Below are 23,067 nucleotides of genomic sequence, written 5' to 3' on the forward strand. Positions count from 1 at the left end.
AATTTCAGCATGTAAGAAAGGCCCTTCCATAGAGAAACATTGGCCTCTGATACTGGACAAGCAGAGAAGGGTTGCTCCAGTATGGGACATGGAGAAGTACCTGGTTATATCATAAATCTTGCCTTTAAGGCTATATGAGCTCTAGTAAAGTGAAGGAAAAAAAGAATGGAGTCTTACAGTCTCTATTAGTAAAAATAATTTAAGGGAAGAAACTGCTAATTGAAGCATGATCATTTTTCATTACAAGAGTTTAACACGTAAATTCCCAGAATTCTTGAATTAGGAGGATTCAACATTAAAATAAGAGTTGTTCGTGTGTTTTAAAACAGTATTGTTTTGGGCTGGGCACGGTGGCTTATGCCTATAATCCCAACACTTTGGGAGGCCGAAGCAAGAGGATCACCTGAGGTCAAGAGTTCGAGACCAGCCTGGCCAACATGGTAAAACCCCGTCTCTACTGAAAATACAAAAATTAGTCAAGCGTGGTGGCACATGCCTGTAGTCCCAGCTACTCGGGGAGCTGAGGCAGGGGAATCACTTCAACCCAGGAGGCAGAGGTTGCAGTAAGCCGAGATTGTATCACTGCACTCCAGCCTGGGCAACAGAGCAAGACCCTGTCTCAAAAAAAAAAAAAAAAAGTATTGTTTTATTTCAGCTTTATTCATAATAGCCCCAAACTGGAAACAAGCAAATAAAACCAAATGTCCTTCAGTGGATGAATGATTAAACAAACTGTGTTATAGACATACCATGGAATACTCTGGCAATAAAAAGGAAATTAACTTTTTTTGAAGAATAACAGCTTTATTGAGATCTAATTCACATATCATAAAGTTCATCTTTTTAAAGTTTACAGTTCAGTTGTTTTTAGAACACTGACAATACAACCACTACTTAATTGTGCAAAAATCACCAGTCATTCCAAAACACTGTCATTACCCCTAAAAGAAACTCCATATCTATTAGTAGTTACTCCCCATTTCCACCTTATTGTCCATATGTTTGTGCCCCAGACCTAAGCAACCCTTAATCTATTCTCTGTCTCTATGGATTTGCTGACTCTGGGTCTCTCATATAAATGGAATCATACAATGTGTTTCCTTCTGTTTCTGGTTTCTTTCACTTTATATGCTCAAGAGTCATCTCTGTTATAGCATGCATCAGAACTCTGTTTTTTAAATGGATAAATAAGATTCCATTGCATTAATATTGACCTTTTGCTCATCTGTTTGTCAGTTGATGAGCATTCGGGTTTTTTCTCCTTTTTGTTGGTTATGAATAATGCTGCTATGAACATTAGTACCAATTTTTCCGTACGTATGTTTCCAGTTCTCCTGGTTATGTACCTAGGAGTGGCATTGCTGGGTCATATGGTGTCTCTGTTAACTTTCTGAGGAACAGAAAACTGTTTTCCAAAGCCATTGCACCATTTTACACTCCTACCAGCAGGTATGAGGATTTCAGTTTTTCCACATCCTTGCCATCCTTGCTTATGTCTTTTTTTGAATTTTCAAGTCAAAGGGGTAATGTTCCAATGAGGTCATAACAAGGCACATTTCACACACGCACATGAAACCCCAATCATCACGCTTATAAACTACAAAAGGATCTGCTTTTGTTTTTTATTACAGCCATCCAAGCAGGTGTAAAGTGGTATTTCATTGTGGTTTCATTTGCATTTCCCTAATGTGTTGAGCATATTTTCATGTGCTTGTTGGTCATTTTGTATCTTCTTTGAAGAAATGTATATTCAAGTCCTTTGCCCATTTTGTAATTAGGTTTTTTTTTCCCTTGAATTGTAAGAGTTCTTTAATATATTCTGGACACTCTTATCAGATAGATGATTTTTTCAAATATTTTCTCCCATTCCGTAGGCTGTCTTTTCACTTTTTTGATAGTCATTTGAGGCACAAAAGTTTTTAACTTTGATGAAGTCAGATTTTTTTTCTTTTGTCACTGTGCTTTTGGTGTCTTTTCTAAGAATCCATTGCCCGATCCAAAGTCATGAAGATTTACTTCTGTATTTCTTCTAATAATTTTGTAGCTTTTATATTTAAATCATTGGCTTATTTTTGAATCAGGAAGTGTGAATTCTACCTTTTCAAGATTGCTTTGGCTATTCAAGCCTCTTGCAGTTTTGTAACTTAAGGATCAGCTTTTCTATTTCTCAAATAAAGAAAAATCTGGCCAGGCGTGGTGGCTCACGCCTATAATCCCAGCACTTTGGGAGGCCGAGGCAGGTGGATCACCTGAGACCAGGAGTTTGAGACCAGCCTGGCCAACAGAGTGAAACCCCATCTCTACTAAAAATATAAAAATTAGCCAGGAGTGGTGGCGCATGCTGGTAGTCCCTCTACTCAGGAGGCTGAAGCAGGAGAATTGCTTGAACCTGGGAGGCGGAGGTTGCATTGAGCTGAGCTTCCGCCACTGCACTCCAGCCTGGGTGACAGAATGAGACTCCATCTCAAAAAAAAAAAAAAAAAAAAAAAAAAAATTATGTTGGAACTTGATTGGAATTGCATTGTAATGCTGTCTTAATAATTTTAAGTCTTCCAATACAGAATATGGGATGGCTAGGTGTGGTGGCTCACACCTGTAATCCCAGCACTTTGAGAGGCCAAGGCAGGTGGTTTGCTTGAGCTCAGGAGTTCGAGATCAGCCTGGGCAACATGGCAAAACCCTGTCTCTACAGAAAATACAAAAATTGGCTGGGCGTAGTGGCATGCGCCTACAGTCCCAGCACCTGGGAGGTGGAGGTTGCAGTGAGCCAAGATCACGCCACTGCACTCCAGCCTGGGTGACAGAGCCAGACCCTGTCTCAAAAAAAAAAAAAGATGGAATGTCTTTCTATTTCTTGAGGTCTTCTATAATTTCTTTCAGCAATGTTCTGTATTTTGTGGTAAACAAGTCTTTTACCTCTATGGTTAAATTCACTTCTAGGTATTTTATCCTTTCATAGCCTGTTATAAATCAAGTTGTTTCCTTAATTTCCTTTTGGATTGCCCATTGCTGGTGTTTACAAAAACAGCTGAGATAGTTTTACTTTCTTCCCAATTTGGATGACTTTTATTTCTTTTTATTACTTAATTGCTTTGGTTAGAACTCCATTACAGTGTTGACTCGCGGTGGTGAAAGATGCATCATTGTCTTATTTCTGATCTTGGGAGAAAGACTTTGATCTTTCACAATTGAGTATAATGATCATTGTATATAGTTTTTTATAGGTGCCTTTAATCATGTTAAGGAAGTCCTTTATTTCCTAGTTTTTTGAATTTTTTTTTAATCATAGAAGGGTGGTGAATTTTGTGAAATGCTTTTTCTGTATCAATTAAGATTGGAAAACTTTGAGAAGGATTGGTGTTGATCAAAAAAAGTTTAGTATAGATTTTATCAGTGAAGTCATCTAGCCCTAGGCATTCGTTTGTTGAAGAGAGTTGTGTGTGTTTTTCAAAAATTATTGATTCTATCTCTTTATTTGTTATAGGTCTGTTAATATTTTCTATTCCTTCTCAAGTCAGTTTTGGTGATTTGTGAGTTTCTAGGAATTTGTCCATTTCCTCCAGGTTATCTAATTTGTTGGTGTAAAATTGTTATAGTATTCTCTTATAATTTATTTTTAGTTCTGTAAGGTTGGTGGTGATGTCCCACTCTAATTTCTGATATTAGTTATTTGTGTCTTTTCTCTTTTCTTCTTAGTCAATCTAGCTAAAGATTTTCAATTTTATTGCTCTTTTAAAAAAACCAAGTTTTGGTCTTGTTGATTCTTTTTATTGGTTTTGTATTTCCTATTTCATTTGTCTGTTTTCAAATGTTTATTATTTCCTTCCTTCTGCTAGCTTTGGGTGTAGTTTGTTCTTCTCTTTCTAGTTTCATATGATGTAAAGTTAGGTTGTTGATTTGAGATTTTTTTTTTTTTTGAGACAGAATCTCACTCTGTTGCCTAGGCTGGAGTGCAGTGGCATGATCTTGGCTCGCTGCAACCTCTGCCTCCTGGGTTCAAGCGATTCTCCTGCCTCAGACTCCTGAGTAGCTAGGACTACAAGGCTTGTACCACCATGCCCGGCTAATTTTTTGTATTTTTAGTAGAGATGGGGTTTCACCATGTTAGCCAGGATGGTCTCGATCTCCTGACCTCATGACCCATCTGCCTCAGCCTCCCAAAGTGCTGGGATTACAGGTGTGAGCCACCGCACCTGGCTGAGATCTTTCTTTTTTAATGTAAGTATTCACAGTTATAGATTTTCTACCCTGGGAACGACTTTTACTGCATCTCATAAGTTTTTGTATGTTGTGTTTTGTGTTTTTGCTTTCATTCATTCGAAAGTTTTTTTCTAAGTAGTTGGGACTACAGGTGCATACCACCATGCCCAGTTAGTTTTTTGTAGAGACAGGGTCTTGTTATGTTGCCCAGGCTGGTCTTGAATTCCTGGGCTCAAGTGATCCACCCACCTCAGCCTCTCAAAGTGCTGGGATTACAGGCGTGAGTCAACATGCCTGGCTCAAAGTGTTTTCTAATTTCCGTTGTGATTTATTCTTTGACTCATTGGTTGTTTAAGAGTGTATTAATTTCACATTTTTGAGAATTTTCCAGTTTTCCTTCTCTTATTGATTTCAGCTTTGTTCCATTGTGGCTGGAGAAGATAGTTTGTATAATTTCAATCTTTTTTTTTTTTTTTTTGAGACAGAGTCTTGCTCTGTCACCAGGCTGGAGTGCAGTGGTGCGATCTCAGCTCACTGCAACCTCTGCTTCCTGAGTTCAAGTGATTCTCCTGCCTCCAAACGATTCTCCTGCCTCAGCCTCCTCAGCAGCTGGGATTACAGGCGTCTGCCACCACACCAGCCTAATTTTGTATTTTAGTAGAGACGGGATTTTACCGTGTTGGCCAGGATGGTCTCGATCTCTTGACCTTGTGATCCACCCGCCTCAGCCTCCCAAGGTGCTGGGATTACAGGCGTGAGCCACCGCGCCTGGCCTGTATAATTTCAATCTTTTAAAATTTATTTAGGCTTGTTTTGTGGCCTAACATGTAGTTTATCCTGGAGAATGTTCCATATGTGCTTGAGAAGAATATGCATTCCCTTCTTGTCTTAGGTCTGTCTTAGGTTTCTAGTGTTGTTTAGTACCCTATTTCCTTATTGATTTTCTGTCTACATATTCTATTCATTATTGAAAGAGGGCCTGGAATGCTTTCCAACACCAACAACCAATTCTCCTATCTCTGGGCACCAACTGGGTGTTCCAAAATTTAATTTAATTCTGACACTAACTACTTGAAGTTAGTGCAGACCCCACAGCTTATAGGCTTGATTTCACAAGACTACTCCCAACTTCAGGTGCCAGTGGCAAGTCTTGGGTCTCCTGCACTTTTGATCTACTGGCTATAAATCAGGGGCTCCCACAATCCCATCTGAAAGTTTGATAATTTGCTGGAACAGCCCACAGAACTCAGGAAACACTTTACTTAAAGTTTATCAGTTTATTATAAAGGATACAAATGAATAGCCAGATGAAGTAAGTAGGGTGAGCTTCAGAAAGGTTCCAAGCACAGGAATTTCTGTCCTTGTGAGTTGGGTGTGCCACCCTTCTGGCACATGGATGTGTTCACCAATTCAGAAGCTTATCAAATCTTATTGTTTAAGAGTTTTATAGAGCTTCAACTCCTTCCTTATTTAACTTCCTGGAGGAGAGTGGGTGGGGTCTAAAAGTTCCAACCCTCTAATCACTTGATCTTTCTGGTGACCAGTTCCAATCTGAGGCTACCTAGGGGCCCCACTCCAAGTAACCTCATTAGCAGAAACTCAGGTGGAATCAAAAGGGGCTCCTTATGAATAACAAAAGACACACCTATCACTCAGGAAATTCCAAGAGTTTTAGGAACCTTGTGCCAGGAACTGGGGACAAAGATCAAATATATTTCTTATTATGCCATGATGGGATATTGAACTCTCCAACTATTACTGTAGTGCTGTGTCTCCCTTCAATCCTGTCAGTGTTTGCTTCGTATATTTTGAAGCTTTATTGCTTGGTGTGTATATGTTTATAATTTTATATCTTTTGATGAATTGACCCTTTTATCAATATATAATCATGATTTTGGTTCTTTTAACAATATTTGACACAATGTGTATTTTGTTTGACTCTAATATAATAATCACAGCTCTTTTTGCTACTATTTGCCATATACAGAAAATTGAAACTGGGTCTCTTCCTTACACCTTATACAAAAATTAACTCAAGATGCATTAAAGGCTTAAATATAAAACCCCAAACTATAAAAACTCTAGAAGAAAATCTGGGCAATACCATTCAGGACATAGGCATGGGCAAGGATTTCATGACAAAATCACCAAAAGCAATTGCAACAAAAGCAAAAATTGGCAAATGGGATCTAATTAAACTAAAGAGCTTCTGTACAGCAAAATAAACTATCATCAGAGTGAACAGACAACCTACAAAATGGGAGAAAATGTTTGCAATCTATCCACCTGACAAAGGTCGAGTATCCAGAGTCTACAAGGAACTTAAATTTATAAGAAAAAACAAACAATCCCATTAAAAAGTGGGCAAAGGACACGAACAGACACATCTCAAAAGAAGACATATATGCAGCCAATAAACATGAAGAAAAGCTCAACATCAGAGTAATGCAAATCAAAACCATGATGAGATACCATCTCATGCCAGTCACAATGGAGGTTATTAAAAAGTCAAGAAACTACAGATGCTGGTGAGGTTGTAGAGAAATAGGAATGCTTTCACGCTGTTGGTAGGAATGTAAATTAGTTCAACCATTGTGGAAGACAATGTGATGATTCCTCAGAGATTTAGAACCAGAAATACCATTTGACCCAGCAACCCCATTACTGGGTATATACCCAAAGGAATAGAATCATTCTGTTATGAAGACACGTACATGCGTATGTTCATTGCAGCACTATTCACAATAGCAAAGACATGAAATTAACCCAAATGCCCATCAATGATAGACTGGATAAAGAAAATGTGGTAAATATACACCATGGAATACTATGTGGCCATAAAAAGGAATGAGATCATGTTCTTTGCAGAGACATGGCTGGAACTGGAAGCCATTATCCTCAGCAAACTAATGAAGGAACAGAAAACCAAACACTCCATGTTCTCACTTATAAGTGGGAGCTGAACAATGAGAACACATGGACACAGGGAGGGAAACAACACACCTTGGGGCCTGTCAAGGGAGGGAGAGCATCAGGATAAATAGCTAATGCATGCTGGGCTTGATACCTAGGTGATGGGTTGACAGGTGTAGTAAACCCCTATGGCACATGCAACAAACCTGCACATCCTGCACATTTACCCCAGAACTTAAAATAATATTAAAAATATAGCTCAATCATATAGGGTTTTGTGTAATGAATTGTTAAGAATAATTTATAATTAGGTCAAGTGTGGTGGCTCACGCCTGTAATCCCAACACTTTGGGAGGTTGAGATGGGCAGATCAATTGAGATCAGGAGTTCGAGATGAGCCTGACCAACATGGCGGAAACCCATCTCTACTAAAAATACAAAAATTATCTGGGTGTGATGGCACGTGCCTGTAATCCCAGCTACTCAGGAAGCTGAGGTGTGAATTGCTTGAACTTGGAAGGTGGAGGTTGCAGTGAGCCAAGATCACGCCACTACACTCCAGCCTGGTGTGGAGTGAGACTCTGTCTAAAAGAAAAAAAAGGAATTTATAATGAACACATCCATTATATGCAAATAGTCACCTCTTAAAGGGGCTCATGATATGATTTCTGCATTCACAACCATGGAAATTGGAGTGTCTATCTGTATCTACCCTCAACCCCCCAAAAAAACTTATGTCATTTCTTTTTGAGAAATAATGACATTGTAAATATTTGCATGACTAAATAAAGGTGGCAGAAGGTAGGTAACAAAAAATAGGTGATCTAAAAATGAGAAAATAAAAGATGGTTTACAGAAGAACTAAAAGAGAATGTAATAAAATATGGGTTAATTGTAAGCACCTTTTAAAAAATGATATTTTTTCTTTTCTTTTTTTCTGTAAAGCATTTTGCAACTAGAAAGCAGAAATAAATAGTACCTTTCAGAAAAGAAAAACTCTGTTAGCAAGAACACAGGACTGGTTATGTGAGAAGAGGCATCATTCCTGCAGAAGCCCTATCCTGTATGGAGAAGGACAGGGCTAAGAGAAGGCAAAGGCAGGAAGCAAGGACTCTTGCTCTGCCCTGACTTGGCCAGTGGAGGCAGCGAGGAGCTGAAGATCATTCCTTCTTTCTTTCCTTCCCTCTCCACAGGCAGCTCTGCAGGGAAGTCTGTGCTGCCTGGCCAGACTTAGGGCTCACGTTCTGGTCAGAGTCATGGCACCCCAGACTCTGCTGCCTGTCCTGGTTCTCTGTGTGCTGCTGCTTCAGGCTCAGGGAGGATACCATGACAAGATGAGGATGCAGAGTAGGTGATGGGCTGCTGGATGGGTGAGGGGGAGTTGGGTAGGGGGAATGGAGGAGATATGTCCAGTCTGAGTAGGACCTAGGCGTTGGAACCTTTCTGCATATCCAGCTCTGGCCACAATGCTGTGCAGACTCTGGACTGTCCCAAACCATGGCCCTGCAACCCCTTTACCTGGCCTTGGGATTAGTAGTGGGAATGAAGGGGGAACCTACATCTTTTGTTGTTTGCTCCCAATACTTAGAGACAAATGGTACATCCCATAGTGAAAGGTGCACCAGGACTGAGAATCCAATGGGAAAGCAAGACAATTATTCTTTGATTTATGCACATTTGTGAGGAGTAAACATCTAGAAGTGGTTATGAGGGTAGGTGTAGGTGTAGAAATGGGTATAAGTTAGAGTAAAAAGGACCTAGAGCAATGAAAAGTTGGGATATACAGGGCAAAGTTAAGTAGATCATCAAAGGAGCCAGGAGAGTGGTGGTGGGAAGGGATACTAGGGACAGCGACAGTGAGGAGAGGAGAGGAGAGGAGAGGAGAGGAGAGGAGAGGGAGCGATGAAAGGCAAGTTCATCTTCTTTTCTGGGCTCTGCAAATTCTGGAGAATAGGGGAGGGCTTGAAAATGTCTCAGGCTTCTTTGAGCTCTCAGGGTCAAACTGTAGATTCTATGGGGGCAACCTCACTAAGGTGACTCCTATGGGAGTGACTTCACTATGATTAATGGGAAGACAGAGTTCTGAATGCAGGTGTATGGTGAGAGTCCGGGAAACCCAGGCATTGAGGTCTACCGGGGTGAGATGCAGGGCAGGGAGATAGGATTTAAGATACTGCCAATCACTAGGATTGGTGATGGGCCGGAAAGAAGTTCCCTGAAGAGTCCAGGAGAGTCGTGGTGGTCAGGGGGGCCTTGGTTCTGGGGCCATGGAGAAACTTCAAGCTTGAGAAGGGTGCTCTGTAGGTGCATGGTTTCATTGACCCTGCTTCTGCACCATTTCAGGAATCAAGGTCTGTGAGAAGCGACCCAGCATAGATCTATGCATCCACCACTGTTCATATTTCCAAAAGTGTGAAGCAAATAACATATGCTGTTCAGCCTTCTGTGGGAACGTTTGCATGAGCATCCTGTGAGTGGGAGAGTGGGCTGGGATGTGCATCCTGCTCCCTGAACCCTTCCATCCGAGACTGTGCCCACATCCGAAGCACAAGGACATCAAATCATCAGCACAAGAACGTCAACAGGAATGCCGCCCTCCCTGCTGTCTGAACTCCCTGTCCCTGTCAAATAAACCAGAACAAATGCCCAGGAATCCTGCCTCTTTTGCTGCCACTACAGGTGATCATTGAGAGCCCACAGTAGCCCCCATAGGTACCCAGCTCGTCTTGTGTCCTGGTGTTCGATTTCTCTCCCTGGTTATGCTTCTCTACCCTCCCTCTTCCTCTTTGGCCCATGTATCCCTGCCAGCCCTCAGGAGGCACAGCCCCTTGCTGTTTTGCTCACTGAACCAGTACTCCCAGGGGGAGGAACTGTTCATGTGCAGCATCTCCCGATGCTAAGGAGAACATTTCTCACCCTGGAGTCAGAAGGACCCATTAAGCATGAGATGGGTGGCAGTTAGAACCCGAGGTGAAGAGTGGGAGGCCTTCAAGCACTGCTTTGGTCTCCTTAGCCTTGGTGCACCCCCACCTCATGCTCCCCAGTCTCTTTCTGAGCTTCAGATTGCTCTCTCTTTACAATGAAGATAATGAGTGCCAGGAAGGCCAGCGACATGCCTAAGGCCATAAGAGAGTGAGAGGATATGATGTGGCTGGAAGAGAATGTTTCCTCTGGGCTCACTTTTTGCTCAGTTCTCTCCATTACCTGAGACCAGAGGCATCCTAGTGAGAGTGAGTGCCTGCACCAACCCCAAACTTCCTCCTGTCCTGCACCCACCAACATGGCTACTCCTCTAATGGGACCCAATTTGGGTCTCAGGATCGAATACTCCAGCACTTTCCATTAACTGGATAGTCCCTATCTTTCCCAAGCCCTCTTCCTTAGAGGCTCATTCTCTTTTCTTTTGATCAAGAGGAACATCAAAGGGGGGGAACAGGTGGTTCATGCTGCTGTTGCTAAGGAGTAATTGACACAGAGTGGCAGTAGATCTTGCCTGTCATCCTACTGTGAGTTAGTGGAAATTAACCACTGTGGTACAGACTCTCCCTTACTCTGCAATCGTTTCTCCTCTGAAATGATCCTGGGGCTAGATCCAGGGTGGGGTCACATGTGGCTAATTGGAACATGGAGTCAAATGTGAAGAGGTTTCAGGAGGACAGGCCATGCCCAGAGGCAGGTGTGCAGTGTTATGCTCCAATCTAGTGCGTCTTGCTGGGCCGTTCAATGAAAGAGACATCAGAGAAGAAAACTTCCTGCATCAGACCAGAGGCTGCGAGCCACCTCTGAGGCATCACCAGGCTCTGTGTATCTCAGGTTTGTCTTCGCCTTTCTCAAGAGCTTTTCTTGGACAAGGGAGTCTTAGAAAAGAGATCATCATCAACCACCAACATAGACATCATCAGAGGTAGGTGGGCTATAAGGGCATGGTCTCCAAGAGATCTTATTTGGTGCTTCCTCAAATAGCCTCCCTTAGCAAGTGTCATCTCAGGACATCTCCAAACACTGCTAGGAGACACTATTAAGAGAGGCAAATTTACCTGTCAGGGACCGTATAGAGAATAACCTCCCCCATTCAAGTTCAGTGCACTGTACCATGTAGACATGCCATGGGTGTCAGGTTGACCTATCCCATGTCACTGGCATGAGCATCATAGACTATGAATTTTACTGGAAGCAGTTGTTCTGCTTTCTTCTAATCACTGGTGCCCTGACTTGTGTTTCGGAGAGCTCTCTGGACAACTCACAGTGCCCCAGGGAACTCAAAGCTGAAAGGAGTGCCCATTTGGTTATGACTGTGTGCTCTCTCTTCTATGAAAACATCTATGTGCTCTCATATTGTGTAAAGTAAGGTAGTGAGGACCCTTAGAAGAACATGAATGTCTTGGAGGCAGAGGAAGAAGCAAAGGCAAATTCTTCCAAAATCTGGATTTCCAAAATGTCAAGTTCTAGCCTGAAAAGAATCAGAGATGAGACCTCTTGTGTTTGAGAGCAAACACATAGTCTTATGGTTGCCACTGCTTTTGCTTTGTTTGTTCTCTTTATATCTCCTAGGCCGTGTTGCTTTTCGAAGTGAATGTAAATGGGAAGACTCTAGAAGGATACTGCCATCTCATGTATGCAACATGACACTGATCTGCCCCTACCTTGTTTCTGTACTTTGGCTGCATTTGATGCTCACAGATGGTCCTATACCAATGTCATCACCGGCAATGTTTGTCCCTCCCCTACTTCTGTTAACAGTCTGCATTATTCCAAACTCAGGATGCCTAATTCATGAACTACAGGATTATTTGAAATGTAAGGTTGCATTTGGTGATTGTGATTTCTTCCACTGTGAAATGCATGTTAGCATAAAAATAGTTAGAATGTTCATGCTGTGAAAGATTCAAGGGAAGTCTGCTATCCAGAAGTTATTGTTGCCAAGTCTAAAGGCTTACCCTTAGATGATATCAGCAACATATTGAAATAGGAGACTCATGACTCTCCCTTCACCCACAAAGAAACAAACTGAACAAACTATTCACTGATTGATTCTCTCTGAAAAAAGTCAGAAACCAATTGAAAGACTCCTACCCACTGGGCAACTGAGAAAAAACATCTGCATCAAATGAGTGGGAAAAGCTGAGGTGCACTCAGGCGTGAACTTCACCTTGGACACTGCCATACAACCAGGAAAGGAATCCCTAATACACAACTTCTCCCTGTAGAGAGGAGGGTTTGGGTCTCACATATAGTACTTTATCTCTGAAATTCCCCATGGTTCGGCTCAATTAATCAACTCTGGAAGTGGAGGGGATTAGGAATACGTAAGTCTTTTTGACTTACAGGAAAGCAGTGGTTTTACGCTACAGAACAAGAACTTCCAGGGGTCTCACTCTCTGGAGGCAGTGCAGAGAAGGGCTTAAAAAATGCAGCTTCTTGTTTTTCTCTGGGAGGGGTTGTTTTCTCTGGGGGCTACTTGGTGTCTGGGCTTCTAATTAACTTGCATTAATTAACTTGCATTGGGGAGTTAAAGAGGCAAATAGCTTGCTGGTAGCCTCAGAAGCAGATCAGCACTTCCCAAGCCTTTTCCCCTGGCTCACCCCAGTGATAACTCCAGGTCTGTTACTCCTTCTTGAAGAGAGTTTGTCCACATGTAGAATGCCTCAACTTTTGCAGCTTCTACTGGAAGGATTGCACTCTAAAACTCCCAGCTCTAGGAACAGAGAGGACTAGGCATATGAGAATCTCTCTAGACCACAGACAGAAGTGGTAGATTTATATAGGTGCACATGTACTTCTGGGGGCCTCAAAATCTTCGAGCAGTGCAGAAAAGGGGCTTAAAAATGCTGTTCCCTGTTTCTCCCTGTAAGGGGTTTATGCCATGCATTGAGTGGCCCAACTTTTATAGCAGCTACCACCTGAACCGAAACCTCCTAGCTCTAAGAGTTGAAGGGACTATGCATATGCAAGTCTTCCCAGATCGCATACGAAGTGTTTTGTTTTCTTTTTTTGACAGAGTCTCGCTCTGCCACCCAGGCTAGAGCACACTGGCATAATCTTGGCTCACTGCAACCTTCACCTCCTGGGTTCAAGCGGTTCTCCTGTCTCAGCCTCCTGGGTAGCTGGGACTACAGGCATGCACCACCATGTCTGGGTAATATTTTGTATTTTTAGTAGAGACAACATTTCACCATGTTGGCCAGGATGGTCTTGAACTCCTGACCTCAAGTGATCCACCCACTTCAGCCTCCCAAAGTGCTGGGATTACAGGTGTGAGCCATTGCACCCAGGCAAAAAGGTGGTTTTAAATGGGCATAATAACACTTCCAGGGGCTACATCTCCTGGGAGCAGTGCAGAAAAGGGACTAAAATGCTCAGCTCCCATTTTCTCTCTGCAAGGGGTTTCCTGCTTACTCTTTTGGTGGCTACTTGATGACCTTGCTTTTAATGAATTTGCATTGAGGACCTAAGGGGAGAAAGAGTAGCTCCCTGTCATCCTGAGCTTGAGCTGAGCACTTTCTGACCCTTTCCTTTGGTTCATCCCAGTGATAAATCCAGTTGACCCATTCTTCCTGGAAGAAGTTTGTCCATGTACTGACTACAAAAACTTCTATAGTTTCCATCCAAGGGACTGTCTCCTTATCAATCTAGCTTTGGGGACTAATGGGGCTTTGCATTCCCAATGAGACTTTGCATTCCTAAGTGGCCTGGGACTACAGAAAACAAAGACATGGGCATACAATGGGCCCACTTTCAGCATGTATTAGTCCATTCTATCATTGCTGTAAAGAAATACTCAAGACTGCATAATTTATAAAGAAAAGAGGTTTAATTGGCTCATGGTTCTATGGGCTATACAAGAAGCATAGCAGCATCTGCTTCTGAGGAGGGCTCAGGGAAATTTTACTCATGGCAGAAGACAAAGCCAGAGCAGGCATCTTCACATGACTGGAGTAGGAGCGGAGTGGGGGAGGTACTATATACTTTTAAAAAACCACATCTCATGATAACTCACTCACTATCATGAGAACAGCACCAAAGAGATGGTGTTAAACCATTCATGAAGGATCTACCCCCACGATCCAATCACCTCTCACCAGGCCCACCTCCAACATTGCGGATTACAACTTGACATGAGATTTGCATGAGGACACAGATTCTAACCATATCAAGCAGCTATCTCTCCAGGATCAGAGGGTGCAGTTTGAACACAAATACAGGCATTTGTCACAGATTATCTCTCCAGCTTAGTGCAGAGAGAGGAGAGATAAATACCGGCACTCACCTTCACCATAGGATGGAAGAAACTGGAATACTCACCACCCTCCCCCTGCCATACATGCAAAAAGACAGAGAAAGTTTTAAAACAGTGAGGAAATAGTGAATTGTTACACACAAGAGAACTCTCCCTTAGATTATCAGCAGATTTTTCAGCAGAAACTTTGTAGGCCAGAAGGAGGTGGGATGTTATATTAAAAATCCTGAATAAACCAACCCTGTCAACCAAGAATACTATACCCAGAAATCTTTTCTTTCAAAAATGAAGGGGTGATAAAGGCTTTCTCAGACAAACAGGAACTGAGACAGTTTATCACTATTAGACTTGCCTTGCAAGAAGTGTTAAAGGGAGTTCTTCAAGCTGAAGAAGAGGACACTAATTAGTGACTGGAAAACATATGAAAGTATAACATTCCCTGATAAAAGTAAATAATTGTAAAATCCAAAATACTCTGATACTGTAATGGCAGTGGGTAAATAAATTATATCTTTAATAACGTTAAAAGACAAAGCTATTTAAAACAATGAAACCTGCAATAATTTGTTAAGGGATACAAATTATAAAAAGATGCAAATTGTGACATCAAAAACTTAAGACAAATTTTCTCTTCTCTGAGGCCAGCTTGCCTTCTCTTTGTTCTGGGTTCCACTATTACCTAAAGAGTGTCCTTAGTGTCTGCCTCACAGCCCAGAACAAGAATATGAGCTGCAGAGAGTGACAATACAAGAAAGGCTACTCTGTGGATGTGTCTCTGGTGCAAGAGCTGGTTTGCCCTGTCCTGGAGAATTTTCCTAGGATGGGGAAAACCATGTGCTTCTTAATCTTTCCCTGATATCTCAGGACTAAACTGGGAAGTGATGTCAACAAGATGGCAGAATAGATCTCCTAGGATCACTTCCTGACACTAATATAAAATGAAAAACTATTCAAAGACAAGAATGCCACCCTGAATACACCAGAACTTGAGAAGTGGAGAAACCCCTTGGACTTATAGAATTGAGAGAAGCAGTGATAGGTAAGAGAAATGGTAATTTCAACCTGTGCCACCCCCTCTTCCAGGCCATCATAATACCACTCACAGAGAATTTCCCTAGACCCACATTTGCTGAGATGAGAAGAAGGAATTGGAGGTGGATATTTGATCTTCCCACTTGTCTAGGAATCTTAATGTTAAGTCCACTCCAGTTTCATCCCACTAGAGAACCAAGAGGGCTGAACAACCTGGGGTGAATTGGGGACAAAGAGTAGGGCACTGATTGCAGCAACTGGCATGTGGATCTTGGTGGTTGTTCAGTGCTTTGATCAGTTGGGATGCCACATTGAAGAGACCGGGTGGGGCCAGAGTTTTGTAGGGGACAAAATTTATAGGAAGGCCCAAATCCACAAGCCCAGGGGCACATATGAAGCCTTTCCCTGGCCCACAAACAACCAAAAGGTCAAGATTTTCAGTACCCACCTAAGTTTTTCCCGTACTGACTGATTTGACTCTCAACTTGGACGTATTTCTCTGTGTTTCATGTTCATGTGAGTGAAACGCTACTAGAAATGCTGCTGATTTTTGTACATTGATTTTGTATCTTGAACCATTGCTGAAGTGGTTTATCAGATCTAGAAGCTTTTGGACAGAAACTACAGGGTTTTCTAGACTTATATTGTCTGTGAAGAGACATAGTTTGACTTCCTCTCTTCCTATTTAGATGACTTTTATTTCTTTCTCATGCATGATTGCTCTGGCTAGACATCAATACTATATTGAGTAGGAGTGGTAAGAGTGGGCATCCTTGTCTTGTTCCGCTTCTCAAGAGGAATGCTTCCAGCTTTTGTCAATTCAGTATGATGTTGGCTGTGGGATTGTCAGAGATGACTGTTATTATTTTGTGGTATGTACCTTTGATGTCTGGTTTGTCAGAGATGACTGTTATTATTTTGTGGTATGTACCTTTGATGTCTGGTTTGTTGAGGGTTTTTAAATGAAAAATGTTAAAAATTTTTTCAAAGCCCTCTATTGCTCTATTTTAGATGACATACTATTTTATATTTAAACCTTATTGTCATTATATATATTATAGAGAACGAGTCTCGCTCAAATCTGCTCGCACCCGGTAGCTGGAGTGCTTGTGACCTGGATCTCAGCTACACTGCAAGCTCCGCTACCAGAGTATTTAACGCTATTCTCCTGCCTACAGCTCAAATACCCAACGCGTCACTGGGACTACAGGCGCCACCACCAGTATATGCGCCCGCTATTTTTGTATTTTTTTGTAGAGACGGGGTTCACCGTTGTAGCCAGGATAGGTCTCAATCTCCTGACTTGTTGATCCGCCGTCTCGGCCTCACAAAGTGTGGATCCACCGCGCCCGGCGACCATTTTTTTTAAAGTTCGGTTTATGTGATGAATCACATGTATTGATTTGCATATGTTGAATCAACCTTGCTTCCCAGGGATAAAACCTACTTGATTGTGGTGAATTAGTTTTTTTTGGGGGGGGGTGTATTGCAGGGAGCTCCCAACAGGAAACAATGTGGTGGATTAGCTTTTTGATGTACTACTGGATTTGGTTTGCTAGTATTTTGTTTAGGATTTTTACATCTATGTTCATCAGTGATATTGGTGTGAAGTTTTCTTTTTCTGTTGTGTCTCTGCCAGGTTTTGATGTTAGAATGATGCCAACCTCATAGAATGAATTAGGGAGGAGTCCCTCCTCCTCAATTTTTTGGAATAATTTCAGTAGGATTGACACCAGCTCTTCTTTATATATCTGGTAGAATTTGGCTATGAATCCATCTGGTCCAAGGCTTTTTCTGGTTGGTAAGTTTTTTTTAAAATTACTGATTAAATTTGGGTACTTGTTATTGGTCTGTTCAATTTCATCCTAGTTTAATCTTGGGAGTTTGCATGATTCCACTAGTTTATCAATTTTGTGTAGGTTTTCTAGTTTGTGTGCATAGTGGTGTTTGTAATAGTCTCTGATTTTTGTTTGTATTTTTATGGGGTCAGTGGTAATATCCCCTTTGTTATTTTTGAGTGTGTTTATCTGGATTTTCCCCTTCCTTATTAGTCTAACTAGTGGTCTACCAGTCTTATTTATTCTTCAAAGAACCAACTTTTGGTTTCATTGATCTTTTGTATGGTTTCCCTTTTCTCCATTTTGTTCATTTCAGCTCTAATTTTGGTTATTTCTTTTCTTCTACTAGCTTTGGGGTCGGTTTGCTCTTGTTTTTCAAGTTCCTCTAGGTGTGATGTTAGGTTAATTGGAGATATTCCTAACTTTTTGATGTGGGCATTTAGTGCTATAAACTTTCCTGTCAGCACTGCTCTAATTGTGTCCCAGAGATTTTGGTATGTTGTGTCTTTGTTCTTATTAGTTTTAAAAAACTTCTTGATTTCTTTCTTAATTTTGTTGTTTACCAAAAAGTCATTCAGGAACAGGAACATGTACTAATAAGCACATGTAAGTGTGTGGTTTTGAGAGATGTTGTTATTGATTTCTATCAATAAAGTATTTTTGGATTAAGATATGTACACTGTTTTTATACATAATGCTGTCACACACTTAGTAGATTACAGTATGGTATAAACATGTCGTTTATATGCACTGAGAAACCAAAATATTTGTTCAACTCACTTTATTAGGGTGGCCTGGAACTGAATCTGTAGTATCTTTGAGGTATGCCTGTACTCTCATTTTTCCATGTGATTAAATGGAGTTTTTCCAGAAGTGAAATGAGTTACCCAAGGTCATGGAGTTAGCAAATGATAAAGATGGTTTTTTAATTTTAATTTTAATTTTTTAGTATCTGCCTCTGTAAAGATGTGTTTTAAGTTTCCATCGGATGAGTGTAAAGCCTGCGATTGTGGCACTAGACAACTGTGAGTAGTCAATAACCTGCTGGCTCCTCTGACTTACCATCTCTCTGAATCCTCTGAATGTCTATCGTCAGGGTCAAGATGAAGGAAATGGTCTGACGTTTTCAGACCATTTCTTTTCTTTTCTTTTCTTTCTTTTTACGGAGTCTTTCTCTGTCACCCAGACTGGAGTGCAGTGGCGTGATCTCAGATCACTGCAAGCTCCACCTCTTGGGTTCATGCCATTCTCCTGCCTCAGCCTCCTGAGTAGCTGGGACTACAGGTGCCCGCCACCACGCCCAGCTAATTGTTTGTATTTTTAGTAGAGACGGGGTATTCATCCTGTTAGCCAGGATGGTCTCGATCTCCTGACCTCATGATCTGCCCGCCCTGGCCTCCCAAAGTGCTAGGATTACAGGCGTGAGCCACCGTGCCCAGCCCAGACCATTTCCTTGTTGGTGCAAGTATAGCCTAAACATTATGAAGAGAGAATTGGTAATATTTATGGACAGATTGAATTATGTGTATTTCTAACTTATGTGTATTTCTACTTTTATTAGGCTTCCCAAGGAATTAATAAATAAATACTCAAGGATTTAGTTATAATTATGTAACTAATAGTGAATTTCTACAATAGGGAAAAACTGGAACCACCAAACTTGTCAACAACTGGTGATTAATTGGCAGAGAATCTACCAATTTATGAAATTTTTGAAAATATTTAGGAATACAGGAAAACATTTATTGTAAAGGTTAAACATAAAATATTCACAGGATTATCCACTATATAAAACATATATGTACATAAGAAAAGTCTACTAGAATATATACACAAATGTTAGCACAGGTTGACAAGATTATCAGTGATTTTTAAATTTAATTGTCATTTTCATATTTTTATAAGATTTATGCACTAAGCATGAGTTGTGTATTAGTGCTCTTGTATTAGTACAAGAGCAAAAAATGACATCCTGAAAAGAAACCTTTTTTTTTTTTTCCTATGGAGAGAAGTCAATGATATAAAATGATGGGGGGGTCCCAGGAAGAGGCCAAAGCCAAAAATGTGTTGTAAAGTGGGAAGAAGCAAGGAAATAGAACTAGAGAAGAAAATGTTAGTATGATCCACAGGCTTTGCTTCTCTCCCACTTTCCCACTTTCTCATCCCAACCAAACAACTCTGGGAATATTCCTAGACCCAGTCACGACTTACTCAGAGCCTCTCACAGTCAGCTCAGCTCCTGAAATTTCCCTTCCCTTTATGCCCCTGTGCTAGCACTGTAAGGGTACCTAGAGAGAGTGCTCTTGGTGATGGGAATAAGCCCAAGATGTATCATGGCTCTGAGGCCCAGGAAAAGCTGTGGGCTTCACCATCTTGCACACCTGGCTCTGGATTCACTTCTTTTCAAATCTTGTATCTACCACTCATTGGCTGTGTGGCCTTGGGCAAGTTGCTTAGCGCCTCGGTGCTTCAGTTTCTGCATCTGCAAAATATAAATGTTTAGCACTAAACTCACTGGGTCATTGAGAGTATTGGTTAATACCTGTTAAATATTTGACTCATAGTGAATTTGGTGTTCAGCTGGGTGATTCTGAATACTTCAATAAGTGTTTTATTGGTTTATTTAACAAACCATACATAGCACTGCTTATATGCCAGACATTGGGTCTCAGTGCTTAACACAAAATAACTCATGGAATCCTCCCAAAAATCCTATGAAGAACGTACTGTTATTCTCACTTTAAAAAAGAGGAAATTGAGGCACAGAGACGATTAGTGACTTTCCTAGAGTAAGTGGGAGGTAGGATTTGAGTTTAGTTTAAGTCTACATATTTAAAATCTACATGTTACGTGACATTTTCCAAGCCCTCGTGGAAGAGATCTCTCTTTTCCTCACAAAAGTCACAAGAGATTGCTGGTAAGGTGGTGTTAGGCTGGTGCTAGTAATGGAGAAGTTAATATAAAGATGGATGAGACTTTATGAAGGTCCTCACACAATGTTAGAAAAAAATAGATATGTAGATCCTCCTTCCACTCCCCAATCACCCAGACTTGTGTCTGAGTGTCCACAATCAGCCAGACTTGTGTGTGTGTTGGGGAGGAGAGGATTCTGCAGGTCCACAGTGTTCTGTCTCTATCTATATTGCCTGCAGCAAAAAGAAGAAAGTACTCCTTGAATAGGAATTCAGGGACAATGTTCTATATGTACCAAACTCATGGTTTGGGACAGAACTTACAGATTGCCACAACCAGAAGCATGACTAAGATCTGCATAATTGATTTGTTCTGCTCACCACCTACTCACTGTGTAGGGGCTCTGCAGTTCCTAGAGGCAAGGAAGAAGAGCCACCAGTCAAGTAGGTTATCAGCACCTCCAACTCCAACATCTTCAAAGGTAGGTGGGGGTCAAGGTCCTGGGGCTGGAAGTGTGAGCCTGTAAAAGCTTTCACCTTTGTCTTGCTTGGATGGGTTCCCTGCCCAAATCATGCCCCTGCATCATGCCAACACTATCCCTCTATGGAATAAATTATTGTTTATGTTGTTCAAATGGAGAAACTGAGGCAGAGAAAGATAACATGGATAGACATTGTGTGCCTCCATATGTGATATCCTGAGAAGGACACAGCATCACCCAGATGCTATTCCCACCGAGAATACATAACTTATATCTAATCTTAAGGAAATCTCAGATAAACCCCAATTGAGGACTATTCAGTTCGAAGAAAAAGTTGGCTGTATTCTTCCAAAATTTGAACTTCATAAAAGACAAAGGACATTATTGGGTGAAGTGATAACATTTAATACTCATGATAGAACAGATAAAAGTATGTTTGATCAAGGTTAAATTTAACAAAGTTGATAACTGTAGTATGATCATGTAAGATAATGCTCAGGTTGTTAAGAAATACTCATGGAGGAGGCGGCTCCAAGATGGCCGAATAGGAACAGCTCTGGTCTGCAGCTCCCAGCATGATTGATGCAGAAGATGGGTGATTTCTGCATTTCCAACTGAGGTACCTGGTTCATCTTATTGGGACTGGTTGGACAGTGGGTGCAGCCTATGGAGGATGAGCCAAAGCAGAGTGGGGGTGTCGCCTCACCCAGGAAGCACAAGAGGTAGGGGGATTTCCCTTTACTAGCCAAGGGAAGCCGTGACAGACTGTACCTGGAAAATCAGGACACTCCCACCCAAATACTGTGCTTTTCCCAAGGTCTTAGCAACCTGCAGACAAAGAGATTCTTTTCTGGGCCTGGCTCAGTGGGTCCCACGCCCACAGAGCCTTGCTCACTGCAAGTACAGCAGTCTGAGATCGAACTGTGAGGCGGTAGCCTGGCTGGGGGAGGGGCATCCACCATTGCTGAGGCTTGAGTAGGTAAATGAAGCGGCCGGGAAGCTCGAACTAGGTGGAGCCCACCACAGCTCAGCGAGGCCTAGGCCTCTATAGTCTCCAACTCTGTGGGCAGGGCATATCTGAACAAAAGGCAACAAACAACTTCTGCAGACCTAAATGTCCTTGTCTGATAGCTCTGAAGAGAGCAGTGGTTTTCCCAGCACGGCGTTTGGGTTCTGAGAACGGACAGACTGCCTCCTCAAGTGGGTCCCTGACCCCTGTGTAGCCTAACTGGGAGTCACCTCCCAGTAGGGGCTGACAGACACCTCATATGGTTGAGTGCCCCTCTGGGACGAAGCTGCCAGAGGAAGGATCAGGCAGCAATATTTGCTGTTCTGCAGCCTCTGCTGGTGATACCCAGGCAAACAGGGTCTGGAGTGTACCTCCAGCAAACTCCAACAGACCTGCAGCTGAGGGACCTGACTGTTAGAAGGAAAATTAACAAGCAGAAAGGAATAGCATCGACATCAAAAAAATTTTAGACCAATATCCCTGATGAACATCAATGTGAAAATCCTCAATAAAATACTGGCAAACCGAATCCAGCAGCACATCAAAAAGCTTATCCACCATGATCAAGTTGGCTTCATCCCTGAGATGCAAGGCTGGTTCAACATTTGCAAATCAACAAATGTAATCCATCACATAAACAGAACCAACAACAAAAACCACACGATTATTTCAATAGATTTAGAAAAGGCCTTAGACAAAATTCAACAGCCCTTCATGCTAAAAACTCTCAATCAATTCGGTATTGATGGAACGTATCTCAAAATAAAAAGAGCTATTTATGACAGACCCACAGCCAATATCATACTGAATGGGCAAAAACTGGAAGCATTCCCTTTGAAAACCAGCACAAGACAGGGATGCCCTCTCTCACCACTCCTATTCAACATAGTATTGGAGGTTCTGGCCAGGGCAATCAGGCAAGAGAAAGAAATAAAGGGTATTCAATTAGGAAAAGAGGAAGTCAAGTTGTCTCTGTTTGCAGATGACATGATTGTATATTTAGAAAACCCTATCATCTCAGCCCTAAATCTCCTTAAGCTGATAAGCAACTTCAGCAAAGTCTCAGGATACAAAATTGATGTGCAAAAATCACAAGCATTCCTATACACCAATAACAGACAAACAGAGAGCCAAATCATGAGTGAACTCCCATTCACAATTTCTACAAGGAGAATAAAATACCTAGGAATCCACCTTACAAGGGATGTGAAGAACCTCTTCAAGGAGAACTACAAACCACTGCTCAATGAAATAAAAGAGGACACAAACAAATGGAAGAACATTCCATGCTTATGGATAGGAAGAACTAACATCATGAAAATGGCCATACTTCCCAAGGTAATTTATAGATTCAATGTAATCCCCATCAAGCTACCAATGACTTTCTTCACAGAATTGGAACAAACTACTTTAAAGTTCATATGGAACCAAAAAAGAGCCCTCA

At 41.6% G+C, this 23,067-nt stretch overlaps 2 protein-coding genes across 3 annotated transcripts in view; both read left to right on the forward strand.

Annotated features, from left to right (window-relative positions):
* The window catches only part of WFDC10B (WAP four-disulfide core domain 10B), a 13,051-nt gene extending 3,295 nt beyond the window's left edge, over nucleotides 1–9,756 (forward strand). The window contains exons 3-4 of the mRNA XM_017877956.1: nucleotides 8,307–8,460; nucleotides 9,457–9,756. Coding sequence (XP_017733445.1) covers nucleotides 8,370–8,460; nucleotides 9,457–9,587 — 222 coding nt within the window. The 5' untranslated portion in view covers nucleotides 8,307–8,369 and the 3' untranslated portion in view covers nucleotides 9,588–9,756. The remainder of the gene's footprint in view (nucleotides 1–8,306; nucleotides 8,461–9,456) is intronic.
* A 7,334-nt stretch (nucleotides 9,757–17,090) lies between these two features.
* The window catches only part of WFDC11 (WAP four-disulfide core domain 11), a 17,469-nt gene continuing 11,492 nt past the window's right edge, over nucleotides 17,091–23,067 (forward strand). The window contains exons 1-2 of one of the 2 annotated variants that reach the window (XM_017878064.1): nucleotides 17,091–17,179; nucleotides 20,532–20,614. Coding sequence is in view for 1 of the 2 variants with exons in the window: in XM_017878063.1 (XP_017733552.1) it covers nucleotides 17,150–17,183; nucleotides 20,532–20,614 (117 nt within the window). In the remaining variant the exon portion in view is untranslated. Of the gene's footprint in view, nucleotides 17,184–20,531; nucleotides 20,615–23,067 lie in introns of both variants that reach the window. The other variant, XM_017878063.1, reaches the window with a different exon arrangement.

This window comes from Rhinopithecus bieti, unplaced genomic scaffold, assembly GCF_001698545.2.
Source record: "Rhinopithecus bieti isolate Rb0 unplaced genomic scaffold, ASM169854v2 scaffold_10347, whole genome shotgun sequence".
NCBI classification, from domain to species: domain Eukaryota; kingdom Metazoa; phylum Chordata; class Mammalia; order Primates; family Cercopithecidae; genus Rhinopithecus; species Rhinopithecus bieti.